This window comes from Olea europaea, unplaced genomic scaffold (assembly GCF_002742605.1).
Source record: "Olea europaea var. sylvestris unplaced genomic scaffold, O_europaea_v1 scaffold2813, whole genome shotgun sequence".
NCBI lineage: Eukaryota > Viridiplantae > Streptophyta > Magnoliopsida > Lamiales > Oleaceae > Olea > Olea europaea.
Genome location: NW_019246625.1, coordinates 1 through 17,683, shown reverse-complemented (window position 1 = coordinate 17,683; position 17,683 = coordinate 1). Strand labels below are relative to the sequence as shown.

At 35.3% G+C, this 17,683-nt stretch overlaps 2 protein-coding genes across 2 annotated transcripts; both read left to right on the top strand.

Moving 5' to 3' along the window:
* The first annotated feature begins 3,117 nt into the window (after positions 1-3,117).
* LOC111384024 (abscisic acid 8'-hydroxylase 1-like) lies at positions 3,118-7,201 on the top strand. Its single transcript, XM_023008234.1, has 7 exons — positions 3,118-3,396; positions 3,903-4,221; positions 4,952-5,338; positions 5,615-5,789; positions 6,198-6,304; positions 6,383-6,501; positions 6,964-7,201. The coding sequence occupies exons 1-7, from the start codon at positions 3,197-3,199 to the stop codon at positions 7,055-7,057; spliced, it is 1,401 nt and encodes a 466-aa protein (XP_022864002.1). The 5' UTR covers positions 3,118-3,196; the 3' UTR covers positions 7,058-7,201.
* Positions 7,202-12,985: 5,784 nt separating this feature from the next.
* On the top strand, positions 12,986-17,364 carry LOC111384023 (abscisic acid 8'-hydroxylase 1-like). Its single transcript, XM_023008233.1, has 7 exons — positions 12,986-13,261; positions 13,768-14,086; positions 14,817-15,203; positions 15,480-15,654; positions 16,063-16,169; positions 16,248-16,366; positions 16,829-17,364. The coding sequence occupies exons 1-7, from the start codon at positions 13,062-13,064 to the stop codon at positions 16,920-16,922; spliced, it is 1,401 nt and encodes a 466-aa protein (XP_022864001.1). The 5' UTR covers positions 12,986-13,061; the 3' UTR covers positions 16,923-17,364.
* The last annotated feature ends 319 nt before the right edge of the window (positions 17,365-17,683 follow it).

The following is a 17,683-nucleotide window of genomic DNA, read 5'->3' as shown; positions in this document are numbered from 1 at the left end:
TAATTTTCTCTTGCAATACAAGAATACTATATCAGAACTTCTTAATGCGCTAAGAAATTTATTACAAGATTGAAACACGTGAGCTATTGAAGTTGTAACGATCTGGACCTCTCGCGTCAAGTCATTAACTTACGTACTGTCCGCTTTTGGGTGGACCTTGCACCCACTTACCCCTCAAAGCTTTCTTTGCGTCTCCCAAGATTCGAACTCTTGACCTCTACATAAGAGATACTTTAGTTGAATCCTGGTAACAATTGGACAGCTGAGCCTTGCACCCACTTATCCCTCACGGCTTTCTTCGCGTCCCCCCAGGATTCGAACTCTTGACCTTTACATAAGAGAGACTTAAGTTGAATCCTGATACCACTTGAGCAAGCGCTTTTTTTGTAATGACCCGGATCTCTCGCCCAAGCCGTTAGCTTACGTACTGTCTGTTTTGGATGGGCCTTGCACCCACCTACCCCTCACTAATTTTTTGTTGCGTCCCCCAGAATTCGAACTCATAACATTTTCCTTAAGTAAGATTTGGTACCAGGATTCAACTTAAATCTTACTTAAGGAAAATGTTATGAGTTCGAATCCCGGGGGGACGCGATAGAAAATCCATGAGAGGTAAGTGGGTGCAAGACATATCAAAAGCGGACAGTACGCAAGCTAACGGCTTGGGCGAGAGGTCCGGGTCGTTACAGAAGTCATGTTTTACGAATTTCTCTTAATTGAGTCATAATATTATCTTAATAGATTGTACCATCTTATAAATTTAGCGAATTATTTATTTACCACCTTGATCCCAAGTCGGAGCCGATTAAAAATATTATTTAGTCAAGATTATTAATTTATCAAGGTTATATTGTAATTAAATAGATATTTTCCCAAGTAATATTTCAGTCTAATTATAAAATTAAATGGTTCATATTCCAGTGAATTTTTGAGAAAATACTGCAGGTTTTTCCTATTCTTTTGCGCCGAATTCGTTGATAACCTCTCAAGCCTGTAACGTTGACTGGTAGTGAAAAAATTTTGGTCAGTTGACTGTTAAAACATGACTTGCTCGTATCTAATTGTTATAGGTAAACTGTTTAAACATCAATCACAATACACAAATTAAAGTAAAAATAAAAAATAAAAAATAGTAACACAAGTGTGAAAATGAGCCAAAGGTCGAGGACCTTTACAAATTTTATTAATTTTCCAACTACACATTTCATTAATTTCTATAAAAAATTAGAGATAATCCCCTCAATAGTCACTGAACTTTACAGAAGTCTCCCCAAAAGGTCACCGAACTTTAAAACGTCCTTAAATAATCACTGAATTTTGCCGAAATCCCCCCAAGAGATCACCTAACTTCAAAATGTCCCTAAATGATCACTAAATTTTGCAAAAAGTCCTTGGAAGATCACTCAACTTTGCAAATTGGTGCCCTATACATCACTAGTTTAGTGACATTCTAGGGACTTTTGCAAATTTCAGTGACCAATTAGGGACATTTTGATATTTGGTGACCGCTTGGGGGACTTCGACATAGTTCAATGACTATTTAGGGACGTTTTGAAGTTCAGTGATCTCTTAGGGGGACTTCAGCAAAATTTAGTAACCACTGGGGGGGATTATATCCAAAATTTACTACAAATCTGATTTTTAGTTACACCAAACAATTAAATGAATAAAATACAACTAATCTATATATATGATATCCAACATCTTGATGCCATGCAATGTTGTGGTGTTCGCAGATTCTCTGAAATATCCTGATATCCAAATGTCCAGTGATGATATTATGTTTATGTCCTGATTTTCACGAATATCTCCTGTATAACTTGACTTGCATCACTAGCCCTACACCCATCCTCCACTACCACCTTCCCCATTTTTGGTACATTTGTCATCCCCATCCATAGCCTATTTTCTCTTCTATCTGGTAAACCCACCATGTCTTCTAACCCCTCATCCCATCCTCCACCCCAACTTGCATTTTCCCTTGGCTAGCTAACTCAACCCATCCATTATTTACCACATGATGCACTCTCTTCTCCTATCACCATTACATCCCTCCAACCTCTTGGTCTCTTCTTCCACTGACGCCGGGTAGGCTAGTAATTATCCTATTGGCTTGTTGTAGCAGATGATTCCCAAGAAAGAAGCGACAAAAAAGGTCCAAAAATCAGAGAAAATATTCTGAATTCAGTTCAATATTATTAATAATGCAGAATGATGAAAATTAACCCACAAGCTGGGTTAAATAGCTACGAAATACGAATTTATGGGAAGATTACAAAAAATGGCAAAATCCCGAAATTATACCAAAATAAAATATTAAGTAAAAGAAGTAAGTTGTGCCGATCATCCATCTCATGGTATCTTAGCACCATCATCTTGCTATGTGAAAAATCAGCATCACTCGACTCGGATCTTCCTGCATCAGTCCTCTCATTTTTTTCTTTTATCCTTTATAAAATAGACAACATACACGATTCACAATACTTTTATGCAGTTGTGTACTTAAATTATCCAATGAGATTAAGAATTTTACATCTTTTTAATGGTAAGTAGATAGAAACTATCTATTAGAATCAAAATTCTAAAAATTTAAAAGATTGAGAACTTTACTAAAACAAATAATTGATTGATAACTAGCTTATTAATTACTTCACAAATATTTTAGAAGAGTAGAGTCCTCCGTACCTATCTTTCTTATAAATATATTGAAGAGTAAAGACTCATAAGACATACGAAGATCCATATGTATCAACATCCCCTCATCTACAAATCAAGAAAAATAAAAAGATTAGAAAAGTAGTACAGATGGCAACTTCACCCCCTTTGAATTTGTGCCTCCCCGAAGGGGCTGTTCTATCACCTCATATATGCTGATAAATCAAGTCATGGTCAACAAAAACAATTCATACCGACACGTGTCCTTCTCATATCTCTATCCTCTGCTATGCATACACGTATACATGCAAAGGATCTCTTATGTTTCTCTTTCTAAAACATGAGCTGGGAAGAGATACCGTGTGCGGAATTTGAGCAGTCATAATGGAATAAATGGCCATTCTTTTGGTTTCTCTTACCTATAAATACACTCTTTTAGCTTCATTTCATTTCATTCAAACACACACACACACCCCTCAATGCCAAAAGCTGCTCATTGTCACTAATACTTCATACAATCACATGCAAGAGTTCAACAATAATGGAATTTATGTCCACAATTTGCTTGTTTTTAGTCGTCATTTTAACCTACTTTCTCATAGTTTTTCTTCTGAAATTCTTATATTCTGCCCAGACAAAGCTGCCACTTCCACCAGGAACTATGGGTTGGCCATATATTGGAGAAACCTTTCAACTATATTCACAGAACCCCAATGTTTTCTTTGCCTCCAAAGTTAAAAAGTTAGTGCAAAATCTTCATTTTGTGTTATTTTTCCTTCACCCTATATTAAATTTAGTTTTCAATGCGTCGCAACTGATTTTGGAAGATGCAACCACTTCTTTGAGAAAATTATAGTTGATAGTAAATGCACAATCTAGTCCTATATCAGTCGCATGGGGGCTCGGGAATTCATCCAAGCACTATTCCTTTGGGTCTTTTACTTCAAACTATTCCTCACGAAATAATCTGCCTCATGTTCAAGTGATGCTCCTGAAATCACTTTTTGATCAGGAACCAGCCATGTGCACAATTTTAATAATAGGATGATGAAAAGATGATCCCAAGACCTTCGATATAACATGTAGAACCACGCCGTCAAGAAACTTAAGCTCTAAATATTGGGATGACGATGACAAGAGAGACACTCTCATTTATTTAAACTTAATCTTCAACATTTTCGCTGTTTGTTGTTTCAACTTTCAATAATTTATATTGCATATAATGACTGGTGTTTGATTTTGAATAGGTATGGTTCTATCTTCAAGTCTCACATATTGGGATGCCCTTGTGTGATGATATCAAGCCCAGAGGAAGCAAAACTTGTGCTTGTGTCGAAAGCTCACCTCTTCAAGCCTACATTCCCAGCTAGCAAAGAGAGGATGTTGGGAAAACAAGCCATTTTCTTTCAGCAAGGAGAGTATCATACCAAGTTGAGGAAGCTAGTTCTCACTGCATTCATGCCTGAGACAATCAAAAATAAAATATTGGATATCGAATCAATTGCAGTTAGCTTACTACAATCATGGGAAGGCAGATTGATCAACACTTTCCAAGAAATGAAAACAGTATGTTTTGCTATTTTTCCCATAACATAGAGAAAAATAATACCTCCTTTTATTGTTTTCCTTGTTCTTTCCTTTTTAGGGACTTTTGCTTATACTTCATTATAGTTTTTATGATTTAGAATATCATTTGTAATGCAATCTCAATACTAACTAATGAGGAGTTTATTAAGTTGTGAAGCTTAATTATTCTCGATGTACGGAGCAAATATGTAGATCGACCTCCGTGGTAAGGTCGTCATAGGGTTGGAAGGGGACAAGAAGCCCTCTCCCAAGGGAAGTCTGCCTCGACTAAAATTTCATTAAATAGTTTAAGAATTTCATGCTTGTAAATTTGATTTTGTCCTAATTTATATTATAAGCAAGTAGTCATCATTAGGGTTTTGCATTATTATCAAATGCAGGAAGAGGGATTAGAGAAGATATGGTGTATATATATGATTTTTTCTAGTAAACTTCTTTTGTCCCACATTAACTTGAACCTCTACATATCTTGTATGTTCTTGTATCTATTTTCTTTCTACGATTATATTGCTCTTAGTAGGAGAATTGTGGTTCGCAATTCTCAACAGGGTTGACCAAAACTAGCGTGATTTCTTATAGTAGCTAAGAATATTGTTTCTTTAGTAAGACCTGGTTTGTGTTTTTATTTTGCATTATGTAAACATATTGCCTATTCAATCGACTATCAATTTAGTTGATAACATAATTTTTTGGACTTGGATTCTTGCAGTACACGTTCAATGTAGCATTGCTTTTCATGTTTGGACGTGATGAAGTTCTATACAGGGAAGATCTGAAGAGGTGTTATTATATTCTTGAAAAGGGATACAATTCAATGCCGGTGAACCTTCCGGGAACGCTCTTCCACAAAGCCATGAAGGCTAGGAAAGATTTGGCTCAGATCTTGGCTAAAATTCTCAAACTTAGAAGGCAAATGAAACATGATTACAGCGACTTATTAGGATCTTTAATGGATGATGAAGAAGGCCTAGACGACGAACAAATTGCAGATAACATTATTGGTGTTATCTTTGCTGCCCGTGACACCACTGCTAGTCTCATAACATGGATTCTCAAGTTCCTAGCTGAAAATCCAAGTGTCCTGCATGCTGTCACTGTGAGATCACTAGAAATCTTCAGTTTTTAAACCCAAAAACCGGTTATAGAACTGAATAACACTTCCAAAAAACCGAGATGAAACAAAATCAAGATTTTAATCAATATCTTTCTACTTTTCTGGGATTTTATGAGTGCTCTCAATATTTTCTCTTCTGCAGAACTAATTTTTTCTCAATATTTTTTCTCAAAAAACCCTAATTAATCAATAGAACTGAATTTTTTTAGCCTTGACTTTTACTTTTTAATGAATCAATCTTATTCTGGGATTTCACAGGAAGAGCAAGAATCCATAATAAAGAATAAAGTAGAACGTGGCGAAGACAGGATTTTGAGCTGGGCAGATACAAAGAAAATGACAATTACAAAAAGGGTGATTCAAGAGTCGCTCAGAGTTGCTTCTATCTTATCTTTTACTTTCAGAGAAGCTGTTGAAGATGTTGAGTTCAATGGTTAGTTATTGTTTTCCAGTGGAACTGTTGGTAATTTGATTGTTGTGATAAGATGGAATACACAACGAACGGTTCCATCGCTGAAGTTGTCGACAATTTAATAGCTTATAAACAAAACCCACCATATTTTTTTCACTGCCACTGCAGCGGTGAAGCCTTCACTGACAAAAGTATGTCATCTTTGGCCTTTCTTATATAAACTATACAAAAAAGCCATAAGGCCAGGTTCAAAATCAGGCCTAAATACCGCCATGTGGTGTCCCCTATTGGAGAACTATACTGGATGGACAGGTTAGGTGTCTCCTCCAATAAGGGAGGGCCGTTTGGACAGTGCCACGTTGGCCCTGTCCAAGAAGATTTATTGGAAGTATAAAAATAGCTAATACTGATTCCTATCTATTTTTCTAGGTTATCTCATACCAAAAGGGTGGAAAGTTTTACCACTGTTTAGGAATATCCACCACAGCCGAGACAATTTTTGTGACCCTGAGAAGTTTGATCCTTCAAGATTCGAGGTAAATTTGTGTTGTTCAATTTCGTTTGGTATTGAATACAAACAAATATATGTAAGATTTTTTCATACGACGTGACAGGTTGCTCCGAAGGCCAATGCATTTATGCCATTTGGCAGTGGAACCCACTCATGTCCAGGAAATGAGTTAGCCAAACTAGAGATTTTGGTTCTTATTCATCATCTGACCACAAAGTTTAGGTGGGTGAAACTTTCTCAGACAAGTAAAATACAAAATCTCTAAAATTCAAGTTTCTAAGAGTAGATTCTCTAAATACAGGATATCTTCTGTTTTAAAGAATTGATACTTGAAAAGAAGCTTCAAAAGACTCCAGATTATTACTCTATAATGATTTCATAAAATAAATAATAAATTTTAATACTCTAATTGAATGATTGGTCATTGACATAAAAAAATATGTTAAATAATATGATAAATAAAATATCAGAAGCAATCAATAAATTTTTCTTGACAAAAACAAAATGAAGAGCCAGAATGGAGAACGTCTTTGAAGTGCATACACAATTTTTTTTATAAATATAAGGATGCTCTTCATGTCTTGTGAATCAATTATGGTTGAGTGGTTGTCAATCCTGTATAACTAACATTGTTCTTATTATAATAACTTCCAAATATGTTATTTCTGACATTCCTTTTTGGAGGTGGTCTCTTGTGGGCCCACAAAATGACATTCAGTATGAACCCTTTGCTCTCCCCCAGAACGGATTGCCCATCCAGCTCTCTCTCAAGAGATAAATGAGAAAATTGCTGAGTAGAGCGATAGAACTCATTTCATTGTAAAAATCGATTATGAATAATAAGTTTTTCCAAAACATTTGGTCATGAATAACGAAATGACGAAGAGTCGTCTGCAGGGGCGGATCCAGCCTTGAAGTTGAACACGAGTTACAATACAAATATACATAGATTTATCTTTAAAAAAATCTAAGAAAAATTAGATATTTTCAGAATCCAGGCACGGGCTATAACATGGTCGAGCTTGTGCCTGAATCCGCCAGTGGTCGTTTGCATAGAAAGTACTTTTTGGACAAAGATGAGAAAAGTTAAAGAGAAGTATTGCTTGTAATATGGTTTTTTATTCGAAATTAGCTAGAGTACTGAATAGGTTATCTTTTCTTACAATTGAATGATATGTACAAAAAACTATATAATAAGCAATTTGTGTTTATTTTCAACATGTTCTTATCGCAATGACACGTGTGGATATGAAACATTCAAATAGGAAGAAGAAAAACAAAAGAAACGATAGAAAAGTAGGGCACTTTCTGTCACATTGATTTTCAAAGGGAAAAAGGGCTCAATGTATCTTTAGAAATGTGGTCAAGACCGGATAAGAACTTAATTTTTTTGCAGAGAAGAAGAGTTTTACACATTGGTGGGCTTGACAAAATGCCATATGCGCGGTAGCAGTGTAAGCAAAAATTGTCAAGTTATTGAACTGTGAAACTATGATTTCGATTCTGTTAGTTTGAGTCTGTATAAACCTGTCATGATCAGGTTTTGAACCAAATCAAACAGTCATTGAAAAATTAATCTATTTTGAAACAAAATCAAACCGTTTAAGAATTTCTAAATAAAAGGGAACGAACTGTACAAAGTCGCAAATTACAGCCACACTTTAATCAGCAATCTGTCGGTTCTTGAACGATAAATATGGATTTTGTGGTTGTTAAAAATGTATTGTTTTAATAATTCGTTAATGCATAATGCAGTTTGTTCTCACTTCAAAGCACTAATGAATTCTTAAACTTGCTGTTTTATGCGCCAAAAACTTGTTGTGTATTTTATTTTCGCAAGTGTATGAACTGTAACAAGTAATAGTGGACCTAAAAGTCCGAGTTGTCAATCCCACAAGGACTATTTTCTAGTACTTAATTCAATTGTTTCTTTAACTACTATTTGATGGAAACAAATTAAAAGTTGTATGATTTGAGTTTTAATCTAAAATTTAGAAAATAAATGAATGCTCACACGATTGGTTGGAAAATCAAATAATGAATGGATGCTAGGACAGAATAACTTCACCTAGTCCCAATTCCCTGTAAACAGGATACGACATTAGATTGATACTAGCACCAATGTCACACAATGCATTAATTGAACAGGAATTCCTGATTGAAATTGGTAAAGTAAAACTCCCTGGATCCTTCATGGCCAAGGATTTCATCATTGACTTAATTGAATGAAACGCAGATCATAATCTCCTACTATCTAAGAGTGACGAATCCTTTATTGATCAATCACAACCTTCATACGATTCTTGACGTACCCGAACGATGTCGTATTAGCGGCCCTTTTCAGAGCAACATCCAACACCGCCAAAGTATGACTGTCCTCATATAAGGTACCATGACGACCTCAAGTCAAAGGACCAATTTCACCACCGAACGTTAGAGATTAACTACCGACACTCAGAAGCTTATCCATGTGGAATCTCTCGACGGGTCTCCAATGTTTTGGTCTATAACAAACATCCACGTGTTCATTTAAGTGTCACCACACTTTAACTTGTGAGATCAGCTACTTACTTCACAAGTAAGAAATGCCACACGTGATGGTCTATCCGTAATAACGATATCCGTATCTCATTATTACTTACGACCACGAATGATTTAAGATTCAATCAGATGTAATTTGTATCTCACAATCACAACTCCTTGTGATTAACAAATTACAAATATTTGAATCTACGGATTCTATTATTTATTTAATTGTCTATTAATTAAATAATAGATCTGTCATTTAATTGCATTAATTATATATAAAAGTATTTATGTCCAAAGTTGATTGGACCTAGGGCATAATACTTACAGAAAGAATAAGATTCCGCCTTGAGAGAAGTTGGGAGACAGAATTTTTAAAGGAAAAACTTGTGCAAATAGGAGGAAAAAAATGTATGTGAACCCACCTAAATCTGCCTATGCTGGCACAAAATATGTTAAAACTATAAATTGTACTTATGGATTTCTAATATACTCCTGCATTGAATAATTGTACCACACATTTGTTGATAACAAGTGGGTAGATTAAAAAATTAAGACATTAATTATACTCTCAAGAAGGATAAACAAAAAAAGGAAATCAAGCTTAACTTTATACAACGGATGTAATACAACTATACAAGTTATTGTGTATTGGAGTGCGTATTGCGAGGAAATGAAACCTATGTAAATGCTCTTACTTAATTACAGCTACATATCCGGCACACTTAGGGTTAAGCACTAATCAAAATATCAACCCAGTTTACTTATCCAACCAATGGTGATGCTTAAAGTTAAGTGATTCAGACCAAAGAAAAGGGTTATATTTATATAATTCACTTCATCTCCTGCGATTGGTCCACAAACTAATATTGTTTTTTAAGGATACGATAGTCGGGTAAAGAAAGGCAGGAAAAAAATATTGTAATAATCACGATTTCCTTAACATGCTTTACTATGATTCTTAAAAATATATAGCAGTTCACTGGTCATGCAAGTTAAATATAATATTCCTTAAATATTGCAAAAGTTGGCAGGATAAATATTTCCTTTTTACTTATGGGGGAAAGTAAACCAAACATAAACTAAGCTCCCAAAATGAATCAGTATTTCGTTATACACAGCTCTCGAGTATGAATTAAAGTAGATGAAGACTATTGTAATGACCCGGACCTCTCGTCCAAATCGTTAGATTACGTACTGTCCACTTTGGGTGAACCTTACGCCCACTTACCCCTTACGGATTTCTTCGTGTCTCCCAAGATTCGAACTCTTGACCTCTACATAAGAGATACTTTAGTTGAATCCTGGTAACAATTGGACAGCTGAGCCTTGCACCCACTTATCCCTCACGGCTTTCTTCGCGTCCCCCCAGGATTCGAACTCTTGACCTTTACATAAGAGAGACTTAAGTTGAATCCTGATACCACTTGAGCAAGCGCTTTTTTTGTAATGACCCGGATCTCTCGCCCAAGCCGTTAGCTTACGTACTGTCTGTTTTGGGTGGGCCTTGCACCCACCTACCCCTCACTAATTTTTTGTTGCGTCCCCCAAAATTCGAACTCATAACCTTTTCCTTAAGTAAGATTTGGTACCAGGATTCAACTTAAATCTTACTTAAGGAAAATGTTATGAGTTCGAATCCCGGGGGGACGCGATAGAAAATCCATGAGAGGTAAGTGGGTGCAAGACATATCAAAAGCGGACAGTACGCAAGCTAACGGCTTGGGCGAGAGGTCCGGGTCGTTACAGAAGTCATGTTTTACGAATTTCTCTTAATTGAGTCATAATATTATCTTAATAGATTGTACCATCTTATAAATTTAGCGAATTATTTATTTACCACCTTCATCCCAAGTCGGAGCCGATTAAAAATATTATTTAGTCAAGATTATTAATTTATCAAGGTTATATTGTAATTAAATAGATATTTTCCCAAGTAATATTTCAATCTAATTATAAAATTAAATGGTTCATATTCCAGTGAATTTTTGAGAAAATACTGCAGGTTTTTCCTATTCTTTTGCGCCGAATTCGTTGATAACCTCTCAAGCCTGTAACGTTGACTGGTAGTGAAAAAATTTTGGTCAGTTGACTGTTAAAACATGACTTGCTCGTATCTAATTGTTATAGGTAAACTGTTTAAACATCAATCACAATACACAAATTAAAGTAAAAATAAAAAATAAAAAATAGTAACACAAGTGTGAAAATGAGCCAAAGGTCGAGGACCTTTACAAATTTTATTAATTTTCCAACTACACATTTCATTAATTTCTATAAAAAATTAGAGATAATCCCCTCAATAGTCACTGAACTTTACAGAAGTCTCCCCAAAAGGTCACCGAACTTTAAAACGTCCTTAAATAATCACTGAATTTTGCCGAAATCCCCCCAAGAGATCACCGAACTTCAAAATGTCCCTAAATGATCACTAAATTTTGCAAAAAGTCCTTGGAAGATCACTCAACTTTGCAAATTGGTGCCCTATACATCACTAGTTTAGTGACATTCTAGGGACTTTTGCAAATTTCAGTGACCAATTAGGGACATTTTGATATTTGGTGACCGCTTGGGGGACTTCGACATAGTTCAATGACTATTTAGGGACGTTTTGAAGTTCAGTGATCTCTTAGGGGGACTTCAGCAAAATTTAGTAACCACTGGGGGGGATTATATCCAAAATTTACTACAAATCTGATTTTTAGTTACACCAAACAATTAAATGAATAAAATACAACTAATCTATATATACGATATCCAACATCTTGATGCCATGCAATGTTGTGGTGTTCGCAGATTCTCTGAAATATCCTGATATCCAAATGTCCAGTGATGATATTATGTTTATGTCCTGATTTTCACGAATATCTCCTGTATAACTTGACTTGCATCACTAGCCCTACACCCATCCTCCACTACCACCTTCCCCATTTTTGGTACATTTGTCATCCCCATCCATAGCCTATTTTCTCTTCTATCTGGTAAACCCACCATGTCTTCTAACCCCTCATCCCATCCTCCACCCCAACTTGCATTTTCCCTTGGCTAGCTAACTCAACCCATCCATTATTTACCACATGATGCACTCTCTTCTCCTATCACCATTACATCCCTCCAACCTCTTGGTCTCTTCTTCCACTGACGCCGGGTAGGCTAGTAATTATCCTATTGGCTTGTTGTAGCAGATGATTCCCAAGAAAGAAGCGACAAAAAAGGTCCAAAAATCAGAGAAAATATTCTGAATTCAGTTCAATATTATTAATAATGCAGAATGATGAAAATTAACCCACAAGCTGGGTTAAATTGCTACGAAATACGAATTTATGGGAAAATTACAAAAAATGGCAAAATCTCGAAATTATACCAAAATAAAATAGTAAGTAAAAGAAGTAAGTTGTGCCGATCATCCATCTCATGGTATCTTAACACCATCATCTTGCTATATGACAAATCAGCATCACTCGACTCGAATCCTCCTGCATCAGTCCTCTCATTTTTTTCTTTTATCCTTTATAAAATAGACAACATACACGATTCACAATACTTTTATGCAGTTGTGTACTTAAATTATCCAATGAGATTAAGAATTTTACATCTTTTTAATGGTAAGTAGATAGAAACTATCTATTAGAATCAAAATTCTAAAAATTTAAAAGATTGAGAACTTTACTAAAACAAATAATTGATTGATAACTAGCTTATTAATTACTTCACAAATATTTTAGAAGAGTAGAGTCCTCCGTACCTATCTTTCTTATAAATATATTGAAGAGTAAAGACTCATAAGACATACGAAGATCCATATGTATCAACATCCCCTCATCTACAAATCAAGAAAAATAAAAAGATTAGAAAAGTAGTACAGATGGCAACTTCACCCCCTTTGAATTTGTGCCTCCCCGAAGGGGCTGTTCTATCACCTCATATATGCTGATAAATCAAGTCATGGTCAACAAAAACAATTCATACCGACACGTGTCCTTCGCATATCTCTATCCTCTGCTATGCATACACGTATACATGCAAAGGATCTCTTATGTTTCTCTTTCTAAAACATGAGCTGGGAAGAGATACCGTGTGCGGAATTTGAGCAGTCATAATGGAATAAATGGCCATTCTTTTGGTTTCTCTTACCTATAAATACACTCTTTTAGCTTCATTTCATTTCATTCAAACACACACACACACCCCTCAATGCCAAAAGCTGCTCATTGTCACTAATACTTCATACAATCACATGCAAGAGTTCAACAATAATGGAATTTATGTCCACAATTTGCTTGTTTTTAGTCGTCATTTTAACCTACTTTCTCATAGTTTTTCTTCTGAAATTCTTATATTCTGCCCAGACAAAGCTGCCACTTCCACCAGGAACTATGGGTTGGCCATATATTGGAGAAACCTTTCAACTATATTCACAGAACCCCAATGTTTTCTTTGCCTCCAAAGTTAAAAAGTTAGTGCAAAATCTTCATTTTGTGTTATTTTTCCTTCACCATATATTAAATTTAGTTTTCATTGCGTCGCAACTGATTTTGGAAGATGCAACCACTTCTTTGAGAAAATTATAGTTGATAGTAAATGCACAATCTAGTCCTATATCAGTCGCATGGGGGCTCGGGAATTCATCCAAGCACTATTCCTTTGGGTCTTTTACTTCAAACTATTCCTCACGAAATAATCTGCCTCATGTTCAAGTGATGCTCCTGAAATCACTTTTTGATCAGGAACCAGCCATGTGCACAATTTTAATAATAGGACGATGAAAAGATGATCCCAAGACCTTCGATATAACATGTAGAACCACGCCGTCAAGAAACTTAAGCTTTAAATATTGGGATGACGATGACAAGAGAGACACTCTCATTTATTTAAACTTAATCTTCAACATTTTCGCTGTTTGTTGTTTCAACTTTCAATAATTTATATTGCATATAATGACTGGTGTTTGATTTTGAATAGGTATGGTTCTATCTTCAAGTCTCACATATTGGGATGCCCTTGTGTGATGATATCAAGCCCAGAGGAAGCAAAACTTGTGCTTGTGTCGAAAGCTCACCTCTTCAAGCCTACATTCCCAGCTAGCAAAGAGAGGATGTTGGGAAAACAAGCCATTTTCTTTCAGCAAGGAGAGTATCATACCAAGTTGAGGAAGCTAGTTCTCACTGCATTCATGCCTGAGACAATCAAAAATAAAATATTGGATATCGAATCAATTGCAGTTAGCTTACTACAATCATGGGAAGGCAGATTGATCAACACTTTCCAAGAAATGAAAACAGTATGTTTTGCTATTTTTCCCATAACATAGAGAAAAATAATACCTCCTTTTATTGTTTTCCTTGTTCTTTCCTTTTTAGGGACTTTTGCTTATACTTCATTATAGTTTTTATGATTTAGAATATCATTTGTAATGCAATCTCAATACTAACTAATGAGGAGTTTATTAAGTTGTGAAGCTTAATTATTCTCGATGTACGGAGCAAATATGTAGATCGACCTCCGTGGTAAGGTCGTCATAGGGTTGGAAGGGGACAAGAAGCCCTCTCCCAAGGGAAGTCTGCCTCGACTAAAATTTCATTAAATAGTTTAAGAATTTCATGCTTGTAAATTTGATTTTGTCCTAATTTATATTATAAGCAAGTAGTCATCATTAGGGTTTTGCATTATTATCAAATGCAGGAAGAGGGATTAGAGAAGATATGGTGTATATATATGATTTTTTCTAGTAAACTTCTTTTGTCCCACATTAACTTGAACCTCTACATATCTTGTATGTTCTTGTATCTATTTTCTTTCTACGATTATATTGCTCTTAGTAGGAGAATTGTGGTTCGCAATTCTCAACAGGGTTGACCAAAACTAGCGTGATTTCTTATAGTAGCTAAGAATATTGTTTCTTTAGTAAGACCTGGTTTGTGTTTTTATTTTGCATTATGTAAACATATTGCCTATTCAATCGACTATCAATTTAGTTGATAACATAATTTTTTGGACTTGGATTCTTGCAGTACACGTTCAATGTAGCATTGCTTTTCATGTTTGGACGTGATGAAGTTCTATACAGGGAAGATCTGAAGAGGTGTTATTATATTCTTGAAAAGGGATACAATTCAATGCCGGTGAACCTTCCGGGAACGCTCTTCCACAAAGCCATGAAGGCTAGGAAAGATTTGGCTCAGATCTTGGCTAAAATTCTCAAACTTAGAAGGCAAATGAAACATGATTACAGCGACTTATTAGGATCTTTAATGGATGATGAAGAAGGCCTAGACGACGAACAAATTGCAGATAACATTATTGGTGTTATCTTTGCTGCCCGTGACACCACTGCTAGTCTCATAACATGGATTCTCAAGTTCCTAGCTGAAAATCCAAGTGTCCTGCATGCTGTCACTGTGAGATCACTAGAAATCTTCAGTTTTTAAACCCAAAAACCGGTTATAGAACTGAATAACACTTCCAAAAAACCGAGATGAAACAAAATCAAGATTTTAATCAATATCTTTCTACTTTTCTGGGATTTTATGAGTGCTCTCAATATTTTCTCTTCTGCAGAACTAATTTTTTCTCAATATTTTTTCTCAAAAAACCCTAATTAATCAATAGAACTGAATTTTTTTAGCCTTGACTTTTACTTTTTAATGAATCAATCTTATTCTGGGATTTCACAGGAAGAGCAAGAATCCATAATAAAGAATAAAGTAGAACGTGGCGAAGACAGGATTTTGAGCTGGGCAGATACAAAGAAAATGACAATTACAAAAAGGGTGATTCAAGAGTCGCTCAGAGTTGCTTCTATCTTATCTTTTACTTTCAGAGAAGCTGTTGAAGATGTTGAGTTCAATGGTTAGTTATTGTTTTCCAGTGGAACTGTTGGTAATTTGATTGTTGTGATAAGATGGAATACACAACGAACGGTTCCATCGCTGAAGTTGTCGACAATTTAATAGCTTATAAACAAAACCCACCATATTTTTTTCACTGCCACTGCAGCGGTGAAGCCTTCACTGACAAAAGTATGTCATCTTTGGCCTTTCTTATATAAACTATACAAAAAAGCCATAAGGCCAGGTTCAAAATCAGGCCTAAATACCGCCATGTGGTGTCCCCTATTGGAGAACTATACTGGATGGACAGGTTAGGTGTCTCCTCCAATAAGGGAGGGCCGTTTGGACAGTGCCACGTTGGCCCTGTCCAAGAAGATTTATTGGAAGTATAAAAATAGCTAATACTGATTCCTATCTATTTTTCTAGGTTATCTCATACCAAAAGGGTGGAAAGTTTTACCACTGTTTAGGAATATCCACCACAGCCGAGACAATTTTTGTGACCCTGAGAAGTTTGATCCTTCAAGATTCGAGGTAAATTTGTGTTGTTCAATTTCGTTTGGTATTGAATACAAACAAATATATGTAAGATTTTTTCATACGACGTGACAGGTTGCTCCGAAGGCCAATGCATTTATGCCATTTGGCAGTGGAACCCACTCATGTCCAGGAAATGAGTTAGCCAAACTAGAGATTTTGGTTCTTATTCATCATCTGACCACAAAGTTTAGGTGGGTGAAACTTTCTCAGACAAGTAAAATACAAAATCTCTAAAATTCAAGTTTCTAAGAGTAGATTCTCTAAATACAGGATATCTTCTGTTTTAAAGAATTGATACTTGAAAAGAAGCTTCAAAAGACTCCATATTATTACTCTATAATGATTTCATAAAATAAATAATAAATTTTAATACTCTAATTGAATGATTGGTCATTGACATAAAAAAATATGTTAAATAATATGATAAATAAAATATCAGAAGCAATCAATAAATTTTTCTTGACAAAAACAAAATGAAGAGCCAGAATATAGAACGTCTTTGAAGTGCATACACAATTTTTTTTATAAATATAAGGATGCTCTTCATGTCTTGTGAATCAATTATGGTTGAGTGGTTGTCAATCCTGTATAACTAACATTGTTCTTATTATAATAACTTCCAAATATGTTATTTCTGACATTCCTTTTTGCAGGTGGTCTCTTGTGGGCCCACAAAATGACATTCAGTATGAACCCTTTGCTCTCCCCCAGAACGGATTGCCCATCCAGCTCTCTCTCAAGAGATAAATGAGAAAATTGCTGAGTAGAGCGATAGAACTCATTTCATTGTAAAAATCGATTATGAATAATAAGTTTTTCCAAAACATTTGGTCATGAATAACGAAACGACGAAGAGTCGTCTGCAGGGGCGGATCTAGCCTTGAAGTTGAACACGAGGTACAATACAAATATACATAGATTTATCTTTAAAAAAATCTAAGAAAAATTAGACATTTTCAGGATCCAGGCACGGACTATAGCATGGTCGAGCTTGTGCCTGAATCCACCAGTGGTCGTTTGCATAGAAAGTACTCTTTGGACAAAGATGAGAAAAGTTAAAGAGAAGTATTGCTTGTAACATGGTCTTTTATTCAAAATTAGCTAGAGTACTGAATAGGTTATCTTTTCTTACAATTGAATCATATGTACAAAAAACTATATAATAAGCAATTTGTGTTTATTTTCAACATGTTCTTATCGCAATGACATGTGTGGATATGAAACATTCAATTATGAAGAAGAAAAACAAAAGAAATGATAGAAAAATAGGGCACTTTCTGTCACGTTGATTTTCAAAGGGAAAAAGGGCTCAATGTATCTTTAGAAATGTGGTCAAGACCGGATAAGAACTCAGTTCTTTTGCAGAGAAGAAGAGTTTTACACATTGGTGGGCTTGACAAAATGCCATATGCGCGGTAGCAGTGCAAGCAAAAATTGTCAAGTTATTGAACTGTGAAACTATGATTTCGATTCTGTTAGTTTGAGTCTGTATAAACCTGTCATGATCA

Bases quoted from the DNA above. Each gene is read 5' to 3' on its own strand.
- LOC111384024 (XM_023008234.1), top strand. From the start codon at position 3,197: ATGGAATTTATGTCCACAATTTGCTTGTTTTTAGTCGTCATTTTAACC. The intron at 6,305-6,382 runs GTAAATTTGTGT...ACGACGTGACAG, and splicing joins TTGATCCTTCAAGATTCGAG to GTTGCTCCGAAGGCCAATGC. The intron at 6,502-6,963 runs GTGGGTGAAACT...TCCTTTTTGGAG, and splicing joins CATCTGACCACAAAGTTTAG to GTGGTCTCTTGTGGGCCCAC.
- LOC111384023 (XM_023008233.1), top strand. From the start codon at position 13,062: ATGGAATTTATGTCCACAATTTGCTTGTTTTTAGTCGTCATTTTAACC. The intron at 13,262-13,767 runs GTTAGTGCAAAA...GATTTTGAATAG, and splicing joins TTTGCCTCCAAAGTTAAAAA to GTATGGTTCTATCTTCAAGT. The intron at 16,367-16,828 runs GTGGGTGAAACT...TCCTTTTTGCAG, and splicing joins CATCTGACCACAAAGTTTAG to GTGGTCTCTTGTGGGCCCAC.